We start from the raw sequence: 16,552 nt of genomic DNA, 5'->3' as shown, positions 1-16,552 counted from the left end.
ATTGTCACATTGCATGCGTTCTGCTGCAGGACCTAAAGTAGTACACAATCTGCAGAGGTTAATCACTAAAGTGGTAAAAAAATGTTTGATGATATTTAAGTGAGATTTATTTGTGTCTTTTTGATTTGGCACTATACTATACGTCAGATAGCTGTACTGTGAATGAGAATATATTATTGTGTTTTTGTGGAGTTAGCACATTGACGTTTATTGTCATGAGTCTTTCCCTGGAGGCAGAACTGGGCGACAGTGAGCGGTTTCGCTAGATGGTTCAGCTGCAAAGTCAACATTTGAAGGTTAGGGTTAAGCATTAGGTTTAGCAGTGTGGTTAAGGTTAGGATTAAGATTAGGATAAGGTTTAAATTTGATTTTATAACTTTTTGGCTGAGCTAGCTAGTGACCACTCTGCAGAGCTGCCTTCAGTACATGAGTCATCTCAATAAAAGGCAATTTGGGGACGCAGGGGCCGGTATGTTCCGGGGTCCTTGTTGGTCCCCGGTTTTATGGGGGGGATGTGACGACCCTGTGTCTGCCGTATTCTCTATTTGTTCTTGTTTCCTTATTAGGATGCCGGTGGGCGGAGTTGGGAGGGTCGTCAGCTACATGGGAAACACCTGGGCCCGGTGTGTCCCAGGATAAATACACCACTTCCCCATTCATAGGGGAGTCTCTCTCCATGCAGACACCTTTATAGATTTTGTTGTGTATCTTGGTGGTTTTTGCTTGTTTGCTTTGGCACCTTTCAACACCCTGCATTATCACATTCATGCATGCAAAACACTCACTTACACTACTGATTACTGATTACACACACCATTGTATATTGTACTTTACTTTATTTAATAAATATATGTTTTGTTACTCCTTATCTCCACGTTGTCTCCCTTTTGTTAAGGGCTTTGAGCCGGTTCGTGACACGCAGTTACTTGTACAGAAATCCTGACTATTTGTTTCAATAAAATGCATTATTTTTTATAAAAAATCTAAATTATTACATCTAATGAGAAAAAATACAGGATGTCCCTCTTGCATTTCTAAAAGCACACACTTACTATATTCTATGTCAAATTTTTAAGATGTATGTGATTGATCAGAAAAACATATTGAACATATTTCATCATCTTTACATCATATGGGAAAGAGCAGGAAACCGTTAAATGAGGAGTAGTGATTTTCATTGTCAGATATCCGATGTCCATGTCTCCAGAGAGCAACATACACCTGCTCTCCCACTTGTAGCAGGAAGGTAGCGCTATTGGATGACGACTCAGAGGAACCCCCTTCTTTCTCATCATACACAGAGACCATTAGCTGTCCATTACGACGTAAGCTTGCCCCTGTCATTGTAGTCCATCCCCAGTCAAAAGCTGTGAAGGTGAAATGGTAGAGTCCTCTCACTGGTGCTGTAAAGATGCCTCCAATCAGAGGAAAAATATAAATTATTCAGCATTATTGTTAATTTAGTGGATACGAAGTAAGAACATGTAACGTAAAGTAATAGCTACACACAGCATACTAACTAACGTAAGCATGAGCATTGTGTGTAAAAATGTGAATCCCATTTTTTGACATTGAGGGAAATACCTGTGGTTGGATTGTAGGCATTTCCAATGTTTGATAGAACACGCTGGAAGACCAGAGTGATTTCATTGCTGACAGGTCCAATGGTTCCAGAAATTCCTAAAGTAGCTGAGAATGCCACCTGGGGCCTGTCTAGGATTTAACATGACATGACAACATTAGTTTTACTGTTACGTTTTGATAATTGACAATAATTACTGTTCAGTTTACGTTAACACAACTTGATTGGCACAACAGCATAACAAAAAGTGGATCAAAAGAGAGCTGTCCTAACATAAACACTTGGTTTGCTTTCGCTGTAAAGCTTTTTTGAAATCTGACACGCCAGGTGGACCTGTTAAGGATGCTGCGAATTTTCGCAGCTTTTTTTTACAAATCGCGCAACATTTCTACGTCCTGCTACTCATGCCAGGAATATAGTATATGCATACAATAAGTATGCGTGTATAGAAAACACTCTGAAGTTTCTAAAACTGGTTAAATCATGCCTATGGCTATAACAGAACGTGTTCAGGAGTAAAAATCCCAGGGAAAACACACAAAAGAAAATCATCCGACAGTCTTTGAATTGTCTAAGGCGATAGAACGCCTACAGCGTCCACACGATGTCGCCAATACTGGCATTTCTTTGCACGTTTATCCTTGGTGGGATGACGTATAGGCACTTCCTGTCTTGGGGTGCACCCAGGAAATTATGAAAGTGAAAAAAATGGATGATTTCAAGACTTGCTGCTATCGAATACAGATCGCCCCGTGATCAATTTTATCGATTATTAACGTTTATTAATAACTAAAGTTGGTTTACAAAAGTAGTTTGAAGTGATTTGTAAAAGTTTATAGGTAACTTTGTTAATTTTTAAAAGTGACGTTGCGTCGTGTAAAGGTGCATTTTCCTTGGATCAGACGGCCTTCATAAATGGACATTTTTGGCATACTTTGATGGATTTAATCGGGAAAAAGACCCAATTGTGATGTTTATGGGACATATAGGAGTGCCAACAAAGAAGCTCGTCAAAGGTAATTAATGTTTTATATTTTATTTCTGCGTTTTGTGTAGCGCCGGCTACCGCAAAATCTTTTGTTTAGGTCTCGTTCAGGTATTTTGGGGGGTGCATGCTATCAGATAATAGCTTCTCATGCTTTCGCCGAAAAGCATTTTACAAATCTGACATGTTGGCTAGATTCACAACGAGTGTAGCTTTAATTGAGTATCTTGCGGGTGTGTTTTAATGAAAGTTTGAGATTTATCGAGTACTATACTATAGTACTATAGGTGGCGCTCTGAAATTTCCGCTGATGTGTTCCTGTGCAGGAACCACTTCCGTAAGAAGTTTAACAACAAGCTAAACTGTGTTTTGGTAAATTGCACTTGTGATTTCATGAAAATTAAATATTTTTAGTAATTTAATTTGAATTTGGCGCTCTGCAATTCAGCGGATGTTGACGAAAATGATCCCACTAAAGGGATCGGTGCGCAAAGAGGTTTTAAGTACACTTATAACACGCTAAAACAATGAACAATTGGAATACTTTTATTAAGTTACTCAATGACTATGCACTAATGTCTCTCAGTGAACCATACATCATACTCTTTACCTTCATTGAATCTCTTCAGTTCATTCACTGTGGCGTTTAACAACCTAACTTGGCTCTCACTGGCTTCCAGCCTGTTTCTCATGCCTTCCAATGACCTAACTGTTGCTCCCAGTCGCTCCTCTATTGCCCCCAGTTCTCTCATCACAGTGTGGATGGTAGGCTCACATCCTGATTGGGTTGTTGTAGTGGCTGCAGTCTCTACCTGTTGGTTATGAGCCTTGTATTCATTCTCCATGTCCTGTCCCTGTTCAGAGTGTTGGTTATGAGCCTTGTATTCATTCTCCATGTCCTGTCCCTGTTCAGAGTGTTGGTTGTGAGTCTTGTATTCATTCTCCATGTCCTGTCCCTGTTCAGAGTGTTGGTTGTGAGTTTTGTATTAATTCTCTATATCCTGTCCCTGTTCAGAGTGTTGGTTATGAGCCTTGTATTCATTCTCTATGTCCTGTTCCTGTTCAGAGTGTTGGTTATGAGCCTTGTATTCATTCTCTATGTCCTGTTCCTGTTCAGAGTGTTGGTTATGAGCCTTGTATTCATTCTCTATGTCCTGTCCCTGTTCAGACTGAATCTGTACCATGATGTCATTGAGGTTGTCTTCTCCAGCATCTTCACTGAGAGTCCCAGACAGACACAGCAGCAGCAGGGTCAGAGTCAGTCCCCCCATTCTACAGATCAGTACTTAAACGTGTACTTCAGTAGTAGATATATCTACGACTATATGACCTGCAGGTCTGTGTTGATTTCTCAAGCTTTTTCCTCTGTGATGTGTCTGCGTGTAGCCTACCTCTTGTTTATAAGCATGTCTGGGTTAAATATTATCCAAAGACATTGATGGGGAGAGGTATAAACAAAACAATAATTGCATTTGTGTACACAAGGGAAGCTTGACTCACGTGGCCTGAGAGTTGTTAGAAATTATCTTTTTATTTGGTTGGTTATACAGTTTAGTTTACATGTTGCATTTATTCATACTATTTTTATGGAATTAAAGCTAATACATTGTTAAGACTATTGATCAATTCTAAATCAATTACAGTAAATAAAAATTATACCCGTGTACATATAATTCTGACAATAAGATGTAGTGTTACATGTTGAATATTACTATTATCTTTAAGTACATTGGTTTTTACATAAGATAAAGGAGGTGACCACTGAAGGTATTGTAAATGAGGTGGTCATCAAAGACCCTCATGTTTGCCCACAGACGCATGTAGACCTGGTCTCCCTCTTCCCTCAGAATGGAGGCACTGTTGAATGAAGTGTCACCTGTGGTCCGTGACTTCTGGTCATGGATAGAGACTATTGTTTGCCCGTTATGACATAAACTCACAGCAGTGGTGTGTGCACTGGCATGATTGAAAGCAGAGAATCCGAAGACATAGACTCCTCTCCCAGGCGTCAAAAAGATGCCTGAAAAACAAATTAATCAATTAAAGTTTTTGTCAATTGTCAATTTGTTAAAATGACAAGCGTTGCATTAGATGGCTTGACCATGGCTACCTGTGTTTGAGTTGTAGGCATTTTCAACATTGATGAATATATCTTTCTAAAGTGGTGCCAGGGTTATATGGCACTATATGTCCGCCATTAATTCACAGTGCAGCTGAGAAGGCCACCTGGTGTCTCTGTAGACAAACAAAGGTTGGTGCTCAGCAAACTTGTGAGGATAGCAACAAAGTCATTGGTTTCCAGAGTCCCAGACAGACACAGCAGCAGCAGGATCAGCGTCAGTCCCCCCATTCTAGACGGGTAAACTTTAAGAGCAGGCCTAGATACTTGAAAGTTCATTCTGTGTTGACTTGCAGAGCATGACCACTGTATATACTGTACACAACCCATAGTTAAATATTAGGTCATACCTGCCATGAGCACAGATAATGTCTAGGGTATTTTGCCCTCATATAAGTACCCTCGTAAATATATATATATATATATATATATATATATATATATATATATATATAAGGTGTGTCCAAACTTTTGACTGGTACTGTACTGTATATACCAATACATTTTAACACATTAGCTTTTAAGCACCTGCCCCACCCACCCCTTTGTTTTTAGTGTGAGACTGTCTCTATCTTGTGAATAAAGATTGTATTTCTGTAGCTTGTGAATAAAGACTGCACTTTGTCCACTGCAGTCCAAAGGTGTATTTAAGTAAGCCAGAGAAAAATAGATGGCATTGTCAGACTATCTTATCATTTCTGAATTCACAATTTTATGATTACACATGCAGACAATATTCTCAAGGAAGTTATGCAGAAAAATAAGCCTTATCTACTCAATATCTCCTTGGCCAGGGCATTAACCTTCAACTGCTTCACTGATTTACAGGAAGGAGTCATTGATCAGGCCTGATAAATCGCTTTATCTTTCATGGGACACAATCATACATTCCCCAAAGTTGTGACCTCACACTCACAGAGTTGTCCCCAGGCAAGCTACCTTGCCAAACACAAGCAGCCTTCAATGCAGTGGCTGAGTGTGAAAAACCAACAACCTGCATGTGAATGAAAAGAAAACCAAGGATACGGTCATCAGCTTCAGAAGGGCTGCTGACCAGGCTTGTGGAGTCCTTCCGACTGCTGGGTGTAATGATGTCAGCTGACCTGTCCTGGGTTGAGCATGACGGGTATATCTTAAAAAAGGTTCAACCCACAAGGAACTACATAAGTGTAGCAAGGTGAGCTGGCAAGTACAACAGCAAACCATGCTCCAGTTAGCTGCTTAATGCAAGCTTATTTGAATTGCCATAGGAAAGCTAGATTGCCAGCTTGTTGGTGAAGTTCTAGTACTGTTCTCAGAAATCAGCATGTAACTTGAATTTGCCAGCTGTCATGGTGCCACGTTACTTTGGCCACCGTGAAGACATCACAGAGAGCAGTCAGATGTGCTGTAGAACTAGTCGCACTAATCACAGCAGAACAGATATCATGAAAACGCATTTGTACATTAGAAAGAACTTCATCACACTAACTAGCTAGCAAGAGGGAGTACTCAGCGGTGAATGTTTGAACAAGTGATGTTAGCTTCCCTGCCTTTCATTTCATATGGATTGATTTCACATTTCAGACCCCTAAAAATGTCTAATAATTCATGCACATTTTCAATTTCATAAATAGTTATTCTAGAACCACAAAACACCTTAGCAAGATGTAGAACTGAATAAAAAAAACGTCAATATTAGCTACAGGTTTATTGTTTTTGGTAAGATTAACTCTGACTCTTTTGAGGATGATGTCACCTTGGTAACATTTTTGAAAGTTAGGACAGCACATTGCAGCTGATCTTATTTTTAGCTATCCTATGGGGGTTCAAGAGTTATCAGACAGAACAGTGCAGACAGCCAACACTCTGACACGAGACAATGGTGACCAGGCATACAGCACCCTTTTTTTTTTGACCCACGACATTTTCTTGTGACCTATCTCACATTTCTGTTAGAGAATGTTCTTGTGACCTATCACACATTTCTGTTAGAGAATGTTCTTGTGACCTACAATAATTTCTCCTGGCCCACTGGCTGGCCCACACTTCATAAGTCCTAATGTTTTCGTCTCTAGTTTTAGATCGTAACGATACTGTATGCTGGTCCAGACCACGAGTATATCCAAACAGAATCCCCTTGACCTAGTAGCTATGAATAGATTCTTGTTTACGCCTGAACCCCTAGCCCGTAAATGTGTGTGCCCAAAGTCAAATAGAAAGAGTGTTCAGAGCCTGAATCACTTAGAGAGAGGGATGTGTGTTTGTGATTTTGTCTGTATAATCTGTGAACTGAATGGAAGTCTGAAAACCTCACCTGTGTGTATTGTAACAGGCTGCGTTTCAGTGACATCTCTAATGTCTTACATATTCAGAGAATTTGACTTGCACTTACTGACAATGTATACAACACTCACCAATATTTTGTTTGCATATGGGCCTAACAATGATTAACAATGAACAGTATGTCCCATGAAGTACTGGTTGTTTAAGGAAGTTCTACATAAAAATAAGTAATATCTACACAGTACCTCCTTGGCCAGGGCATTAACCTCAAAGTGCTTCATTGATAGTATATTTTGTACTGCATTTACAGGTAGGAGCCATTGACCAAGCCTGATAAATCTGGGATGCATTCTCATTGTAACCCAGCTAAGGCCTTACAAAAGGATATTGTGACCAACAACACTTTCATGTCACTTAGGCCTTCTACACCTTTTGTGACCAACTTTCATGTGATCCACTACACTTTTACGTGACCTAACACACAGTTTGGTCACTTTCTTGTCTCTTTTGGTGACTTTCTCTTGACCCACCATACTTTCCAACAACCTGACTACACTTCATATGATCCTGTAAGCAGATCCAGTGTTTATTAAAACAGAATCCCCTTGACCTAGTAGCTATGAATAGAATCCTTGTTTACGTCTGAAGCCTAGCCTGTGAACGTGTGTGAGATCAAAATCAGAAAGAGTGTAGGAGTCTGAGAAAGAGACAGAGAGAGAGGAAAAATGAGAGAGAGATGCACATAAAGTGTCTGAGTGGATAAAGAAAGAGATAGTGTGGTTGAGAGAGAAGGGGATAACATTTAGATCTGGGCTATGTGTATAGCAGTAGATAGTTAGCTTAACATATACATAGCCTACATAATCTGTGAGAGAGAGGTTGTCTAAAGAGCAGTTGGAACGATCTCTAACTGAGTCCTAAAGTTCGAGCCATAAACAGCCATGGAGTTTACCAGACGTTACCTGCCCATGGAATGGGAGGAACGGTGGAGGAAAGAGAAGGAAAGGAGGAGAAGGGTGATTGAGGAAGGAGGAGAAGAGGTAGAAGCGGACGATCGAAAGCTGAGGTGGATTGTGGCCTACAACAACAACCGGATGGGCGTGACGAGGAGAAAGGAGAAAGAGGGAGCAAGGGTCAAGAAGAGGAACGACAGCATGGCAAGCCAGGGAGAAGAGGAAGAAGAAGAGGAAGTGTCAGAGGAGAGGAGGGAAGGACTGGGAGATGAAGAGAAGGTTCGTACATTCTACAGACATACCTATCCTAAAGAGGTATTCCAGGGTCTGGAGCAGCTCAGGGACTCCTCTCTCCTCACTGACCTGACTCTGAGCACTGAGGCTGGGCAGCATCTTTATGCACACTCCCCTGTCCTGGCTGCTGTGAGTACCCTTGTTCACCAGAGACTGCAAGAGAGGGATGAAGAGATGGAGAAGAGGAGGGGGAGGAGAGATGTTGACATGGACATAAAGACAGAGATATTCATCAGTCTGGGTCCTGAAGTGGGGCTTGTGGGGCTGGCAGGGGTAGTGGAGTTTGCCTACACTGGGGGCTTAGCAGCTCTGAACAGACACACACTGGCCCAGATACAGACTGCAGCTACAACACTAGGGGCCCCCAGAGTACTAGAACTCTGCAGTGAAGAGGAGGAGAAAATGAAGAAGGGAGTAGAGAAGAGGGCAGAAGAGAAGAAGATCTCTGCTGAAGAACATATGAAGGTCAGTCTTCAGTCCATCAGAGAGCTGTGGGCAGAGAGAGTGGGCTGTGATGTGGAGCTGGAGGTTGGAGGAACATCATTCCATGGTGAGTAGACTGAAATGAAACCTGTCATGACTATGTACTGAAGCAACGATAGAGGAGACAATGTTTGTGGTTTTATGGGGGTTTGCCAGGGATCAATCTGGAGTAGACCCAGTATTCTGTTTTTGAGTAACTTGATGATAACAATGGTGATGATGGTAATAATAATGATTCTAAAGAAGTTTTGATGATACAGCTGATGCTGAAATCAGATGCTGAATTTTTCTCCCTCTCCTGACTCAAGTCCACAGAGTGCTCCTGGCTGCCAGTAGTGACTACTTCCGGGGAATGTTTACCAGCGGGATGAGGGAATCACAGCAGCCCTGTGTGGCCCTTCCCTTCCTGGAGGCATCTGAGCTTGAGGCTCTGATTGGCTGTTCCTATAGCGGGTCCCTCTCCCTCAGCTGGGGGTGTGTCTTTGAGATCACCTGCACCGCCCTGCAGCTCCAGTTCCAGCCCACCCTCTTGCTGTGCCTCGATTTCCTGGAACGGGAAATGGATGCCCACTCATGTCTGGATGTGGCCTCCTTTGCCCAGGCTTATGGGATGCCGGGACTCCTCGAGGAGGCTGAGGACTTTGTTCTGAGGAACTTCCAAGAAGTGTCTACCAGCCTGAAATTCTTGGACCTTCCGGCTGATAAACTGCTGGATTTTCTCCACTCTGACGGCCTCTGCGCGCCCTCAGAGCTGGCCGTGTTCAGGGCTGTGGTGGTCTGGGTAGAGGCCAACCCGGCAGAGAGGCTAGCCCAGGCCCAGGAGCTGATGACAGGAGTCCGCTTCCAGTTCATGACCTTTAAGGAGTTCAGAGAGGTCAGGGCAATCAACCTGCGCATGGAATCCAGCAGCGACACAGAGGTACAATACGATATGATACAACTGTATCTCAATACAATATAACAAGATCAACTATAATTGTATAGGGAAATAGTCTTGAGGAATTCTGCTGTATATTAAGAGATAACAGATAGTGTATAATACACATCATGCAGACAGCAATTTGGTTTTATAAAAAGCTGATTATAAATAAAATGTAGAATTTGTATTATTACTACAGGTGGATCTGTACGGCTCAGCCCTCAAAGAGTTTGGCTTCAGTCTTCCCGAGAACCTGGACCAGTGCCGGATCCGACGGCCCAAAGATGCCCTGGTTCTGGTCGGAGGCGACCAGCTGGATCCTGACTTGGGTAAACGGCTTCCCAGCAGGCAGCTGTGGTTCGCTAACTCCCTCCGCACCGGAACAGGCCTGGTGAAGGCCATGGACTGGAGGATTCTGGGAGAGATACCAGAGAAGCCCAGGTTTAGACACGGGGTGGGGGTGATGCAGGGGCGGCTGTACGTGATCGGAGGGTGTGAGTTCTACACAAAGACTGATACGCTGAAATCAGTATACAGGTATAAAGGGGTCAAACACCAGTTGTTTTAACAATACATATGGCGTTTTCTGATGTAGAAAATGTATGTTTATTATCATTGAGGAAAATGTTATCTCTTTATCTTTATCACACACACACACACACACACACACACACACACACACACACACACACACACACACATACAGGTATGACCCCATGCAGGACAGCTGGCAGAGGTTGGCTGACATGCAGGAGTACAGGAGTAACTTCTCGGTGGTGGTGTGGGGTGATCGTCTCTAAGCCATCGGAGGAGACATGGACATGAATACCAACCTGGACAGTGTGGAGGACTACAGCCCTGTATCTGACACCTGGAGGTAAGATAGAATCTCATGGAAAACAGAATATTATTAAACAGGAAAGTATATTAAACAGACTTTTCAAAACTTGGATCTGTTGCAAGTTTTTTCCTCAGCTCACAAATTATTTTACCCAAAATGTCAAAACAAAAGTCCCTGTCAAGACTATTCAGCATCGTTTGCTCAACTCCTGCAGGGTTTTTATTTGTAAGGATCAAATTATTTGTGAGGTAAACAAAGAACCTGTGGAGTTAGAAGAAGAATGTAGTGTGACTCTCTGGCGTCTGAACCGAACAAATATCATCACGGTGACATCTAGTGGTATTTAAGAGTAAGGAGCTGTGCTTGAGTTGGTTTACAGTGTACGGGATGAATGTTTTACATTTCGGACACATGCAGAATAATGTAAGAGCAGCATATAATTTCGACTCAATTCAACAATAGCACTCTCAATTTGAACCATCTGTGATTGTTCTGAATCAGTACTATTTCCAACCTCATACCAACCATTGCCAATCTCCAGCTTTGCCAAGCCTCTGGACCAGGCCCTGAGTGGCCACGCTGCCACATTGTTGGATGGAGAGATCTTCATCTCAGGGGGGTTCGACTGCAGGTACCAGTGTCTGACGTCCATGTTCCTGTACCACCCTGAGAGAGGAACTACCTACCTGGCAGAGATGAGCCAGGATCGGGCCCAGCACTGTATGGAGGTCCTGCATCATGGTGGTGGTGGTCTCTGCGTGGTTGGAGGGGTGTGTAACCTACGTACGTTCTACACCGACCAGCTGGCCTGTGAGGTCTACGACCCTGTTAGTGACTCCTGGAGAGCCCTCACGCCCCTGGCCATCCCCCATGTTGGAGCAGCCTCTGTGGTTCTGGAGGGAAAGCTCTATGTGCTGGGAGGATACTGCCAAGAGGACTACAGGGAGACCAGACTGGTTCACCGATATGAACCCATTACCCAACGTTGGGAGAATATAGGCAAGATGCCCGGACCTAACACTGACATAAGAGCCTGTTTGCTCCGCCTACCCGCCCACTTGAGACAATGAGAGAGGGAACTTTCGAGGGTGATAAAGTTCCACGTTACATTTAAGTTGTTTTTTATGAACTGAAAAACACTTAGAAAGAGGCAGGACTACTTTAATGCCCCACCTGCTTGCCCACTTGAGACAATAAAACAATGAGAGAGGGAGGGTCACATGGTGAGAAAGAGGGCTGGGTTTGCCATATATAAAATAAAATAAATCTGACTGAAACACAGAGAAAGAGCTATGCTGGCATTTGTGAATCTACAGGTGCGAAAAAAAACATATTGTATGCCAGAAATCATAGCCTAATTCTTTATGTCATTGATATATTGTTTTCATTGAAAAACGGCCAATTCCATTCGTATTTGGTATAACCCTACCTTACCTCGGGTGTTTAATGACAGCACCTTAAAGTCCTGGTTCCAAAGTGCCATCATGAATTTTTAACATTCTATGATGGATATCTACTAATCAGTCAATTACAAGAAATATTTGGATTCAAAAATGTTCATACCTGCTCCTACAACCTAAGACATAAATTACTGCCATTTAAGATCATTCATAGGACTTTTTACACTCCTGCCATAACACATACAGTATAATGCACCCAGAAATGTCACATCTCTGTTGGAGATGCACAGAAGAATACTATTACATATGCTGTGGTCCTGTGATAAACTGACACCATTTTGGGGTCATGTACTGTATGTCCTATTTCCTTGTCACTGGGAATGTTTTTCCCTCCATCTCCACGGTTCTGTCTGTTGGGATATGTCAATATTTGGGATTCATCTCAGAGAAAGCTTTGTTGTCAAGGTCTGTATAGCCATCAATTGAAAAGCCTCATATTCACCATTAATAGCAAACTGGAGGACTGAACTATCTAGCTACATTGTGTACCATTGGATTTTATATATTATAACATTTAAAAATTTGGTAACCATATGTTGATCACTTTGGGATGTGTTGTGTAGTGGGCATTTTGTTTTGCAAAGTGTTGTTTGTCGGGTGCTGTAGATTATTATATTTTTTTTTACTGTTTGTAGAAAACAAAATAAAAGTGAATGTATGTGTGTTGATAGTATTACTTAACTTATGACATCCTTACAAAGAGTGTTATTTGTTTCATGAAATGATATACAGTACCAGTCAAAAGTTTGGACACACCCACTTATTCAAGGGTTTTTCTTTATTTTTGCTATTTTCTACATTTTAGAATAATAGTGAAGACATCAAAACTATGAAATAACACATATGGAATCATATAGTAACCAAAAAAATGTTAAACAAATCTTATATTTGAGGTTCTTCAAAGTAGCCACCCTTTGTCTCGATGACAATCCATCATTACTTTAAGACATGAAGGTCAGTCAATGCGGAACATTTCAAGAACTTTGAAAGTTTCTTCAAGTGCAGTCGCAAAAACCATCAAGCGCTATGATAAAACTGGCTCTCATCAGGACCGCCAAAGGAAAGGAAGACCCAGAGTTACCTCTGCTGCAAAGGGTACGTTCATTAGAGTTAAAGTTAACTGCACCTCAGATTCCAGTATCTATATGGGTTCACACTTTTCAGTGTAAAATTAACACACTGCTTAGTGTAAAGACTTATTTGCATATTTCCCAGTGTGCCCTGCCTTTCGAGTGAAGGACTGTGACTGTATTTGTTAGTGACACTGGACATTGTTGTTCCATTCATCCAGTTTCAGTCCACATCCAGTTTCTTCACCAAGTGAGATCCTAAGCGAATATGTTATCATTTAAATATAATTATTTAACACAACACTAGTGATGGTAAAAAGGAGTCTTTCTTTAGGTTTCAGGGCTTTCACCAAATTGTGCTGAATTCTTTATTTTTCCTCTACTATTTTCAGCAAAACCGGTGGAGCGGTAAGTCATTAGCTTCAGTAGCCTATAATCAGTTGGCATACCAGGTTCACTCACATCTTACATCATGCTTCTCTTTTTTCTGTCCTATTTTTCAAAGACGGAATCCATGGCATTATTTAGGATGCTTAACACAGAATTTAGGATGCTTAACACAGTATACTATACTAAATAAAACAAATGATTTTAACAACAGTGCAGAAAGTGTGGTGTCACAATACTGTACATTGGAGAATTGTCTTTTTAAAGCCACCTCAAACCTGTATTTTAAACAGATACAAAAAATGCTTGCTATTTCTTCGAAGAGGATGAGCTGGCCAATCAGTGGTTTACTTGCATGAATATCTTTTATGACCGCTATACACCCTCGCCATTGTTGTTGGGGTATGCTGCAATCATTCCAACACAGAAAAGCTGCTTTTTAACATACTCTACTTAATACATTAAAACGATTTCACTCAGATTATAATTAACAATAGATCATATTTCATATAAATCTGGAAACAATGGACAATTACTTTAAACATGGAATCCATACAGTAGACCTATTTCACAATCTAGATGTATTTTTTAATGCACTATACTACACTTGCTGAAATATTTCAGGGAAATATTTACTAAGGGCTATTTACTCCTTGTTTGGTACAGATTTGTTTTTTGAGATAAAACATTTCCAGCACTGTATAAGTGACGGTTCGGCATCATCATCAGGGCCTCTTCATTTGTTAATAAATATGTTATACTTAACAGTTTGCTGAATGTTCATCATTATTTCCCTTATAATGGACCGGTTAAGGTTTTATTTGATTCCTACATTGTAACATGCAGCATTTATATGGGAACAAATACAAACTATTGCAAACTTATTATAAAATGCATGTGTTTTCTAACCGTGGAAATTCATACCTGAAAATGAAAATGTACATACACATTATATACAAATCTGAATATTATTTATATACAAATGATATACAAAACTCATAACTGGGTTGCAGCTCAACATTAAATAAGGTGTTCTTAATGTTTTATACACTCAGTGTATGTTGAGTTATAAAAACAATATGAAACCTATTAGGACAACCACATGTTGTAGAGTTTACATTATCATAACATACACTTTACTTATAATATTAATAGAGGGACTATATGATTCATATATTTTGTCTCACATCTGTCATACCACATCTATGTAAGACAATCAACACAATCATGTATCCAGTTGTATTTTCCTTATAAGGCATATACGTTAACACATACAGTATGCCAATACACCACTAACATACAGTATGCCAATACACCACTAACATACAGTATGCCAGTACACCACTAACATACAGTATGCCAATACACCACTAACATACAGTATGCCAATACACCACTAACATACAGTATGCCAGTACACCACTAACATACAGTATGCCAATACACCACTAACATTCAGTATGCCAATACACCACTAACATACAGTACAGTAAGGCAAAACATGCAACATCTTACCAGATTCGTTATTTGATTTTTGTACAAATGATCTTCTTCTGCCATACAAGGTTCTTATTTGATTATGATCATTTTCCATATGGGGATAAACTAGTAGGTTCATTTCCCAGCCAAGCAGATACAAGTAGTCGAGTCATTTTGGTGTATTATCAAAAATCTTTGTTCTTTTTTTTATAACAAAATGCAATTCAGCACTTGACTATCTATTGGATCAGCCTGTCACAGACCCTCCCATTCAACACCAACTCATTAGATGAGGAACATTGTTTATGAGGATTGCACATTGTTTATGAGGATTGCCTGCTGCAGTTGTTTGAGAGATGTCCAGTTTGCAGCCAAACATGCAACATAGAGAACACCAGCAAAGGGAACATCACATTTACATTTTAAATTGAAGTCATTTAGCAGACGCTCTTATCCAGAGTGACTTACACTAGTGAGCGCATACATTTTCATACTGGTCCCCCGTGGGAATCAAGCCCACAACCCTGGCGTTGCAAGCGCCATGCTCTACCAACTGAACCACATGGGACATGTGTGGCTGAGCCATCACGCAGACATGCCCTCGCTGTGAGCATTCCTACGAATGGAACAGGGAGGACACTTGAATCAGGTTGGTCACGTTTTACCTGGTCAAAGGTCGAAACAGTTTAGCTTGGTGGAACCAACCTGATTACTGCTTTTAGCATTCTATGTCACTTCACCAATAACGATATCTGAAGTGAAGTAGAAAGGCGAATGCAGCAATCAGGTTGGTTCCAGCAGGCTAATCATCACCACCGTTAATAATGCAATCAGTGCACTGTTTGTGTGTGACCGACCAGTATCTTTGATGATATACGTTGCCATGCCCATCAATGGGGCGCTGGCAAAGACCCTGCCTCCAGTCTGTTCCCCAATGGTCGTTGATGGGGAAACTACAATTAGGTAGGTTTAGTCTGACCTGTTCAAACTTCAATATAGTACATGTTTGTTTGTCACCTATTCTAAGTGCCATTGGTCATAGAACAGTGACTGTGCGTGTGTTCACAGATGCATCTATGGAGCCAGCACTTGGAGACTTGCATGATGATGTGATGGACTGACAGACAGACCTGGCACTCAACATAAACGTTTTACTAGACAACTTTTACTTGTATTGTCTTTTTTTGTTATTGAATTGAATGGTATCCTTCATTATGGGGAGGGAAAACCCTGTGTGTTCTGCACCAGGATCAGGGGACTCCTGTTGTATACATGACACCAAACAGGAAGGTATGACCACTCTGACATGTTCACCAAGGTAGCCCCATTACCACCAGACAAAATCCCGATAGGCACAGTGTCTGTATCGGCTGGGAATGACAATGAAAGGTTCACACTGTTATATTAGCAGAACACTGCTTCTATGGTATTATGTAAAGGATTGTTCATTCAAAATTAACCTGCTACTACACTTGAAAGCCATTAAAACAATTTGTTTAGAATATCTACATAAGTTCAGCAATTGCATTCTGCTCATATTACTCTGTAGGCTACTGACCCCCAAGCCAACTCACATTTGGCACCTGTCATGGCCGCCAGCATTTCTTGAGGTGCAAGCCAAAAAACATGGCCAAATCAGCTGTTGTAGTTCCCCTTCAACCTTTATCTAGTTGTTTTCCAGACGTCTACTGGTTCTGTATGTTTATAGTTTTCTA

General features: G+C 41.1%; 2 protein-coding genes across 2 annotated transcripts; one reads left to right on the top strand and one right to left on the bottom strand.

Moving 5' to 3' along the window:
- Window positions 1-314: 314 nt before the first annotated feature.
- Window positions 315-3,942, bottom strand: LOC118965997 (complement C1q-like protein 2). The gene is made up of 3 exons (XM_036987382.1): window positions 3,178-3,942; window positions 1,585-1,713; window positions 315-1,415 (listed from the first exon to the last, which is right to left on the bottom strand). Exons 1-3 carry the CDS (start codon window positions 3,512-3,514, stop codon window positions 1,129-1,131), a joined length of 753 nt encoding a protein of 250 aa, XP_036843277.1. The 5' UTR covers window positions 3,515-3,942; the 3' UTR covers window positions 315-1,128.
- Window positions 3,943-7,063: 3,121 nt separating this feature from the next.
- On the top strand, window positions 7,064-11,428 carry si:ch211-63p21.8 (kelch-like protein 33). Its single transcript, XM_021614779.2, has 5 exons — window positions 7,064-8,748; window positions 8,990-9,600; window positions 9,800-10,137; window positions 10,307-10,477; window positions 10,983-11,428. Exons 1-4 carry the CDS (start codon window positions 7,893-7,895, stop codon window positions 10,398-10,400), a joined length of 1,899 nt encoding a protein of 632 aa, XP_021470454.2. The 5' UTR covers window positions 7,064-7,892; the 3' UTR covers window positions 10,401-10,477; window positions 10,983-11,428.
- Window positions 11,429-16,552: the final 5,124 nt, after the last annotated feature.

The sequence above is a fragment of the Oncorhynchus mykiss genome, chromosome 9, assembly GCF_013265735.2.
Source record: "Oncorhynchus mykiss isolate Arlee chromosome 9, USDA_OmykA_1.1, whole genome shotgun sequence".
NCBI lineage: Eukaryota > Metazoa > Chordata > Actinopteri > Salmoniformes > Salmonidae > Oncorhynchus > Oncorhynchus mykiss.
This window is presented reverse-complemented; position numbering and strand designations above follow the sequence as displayed.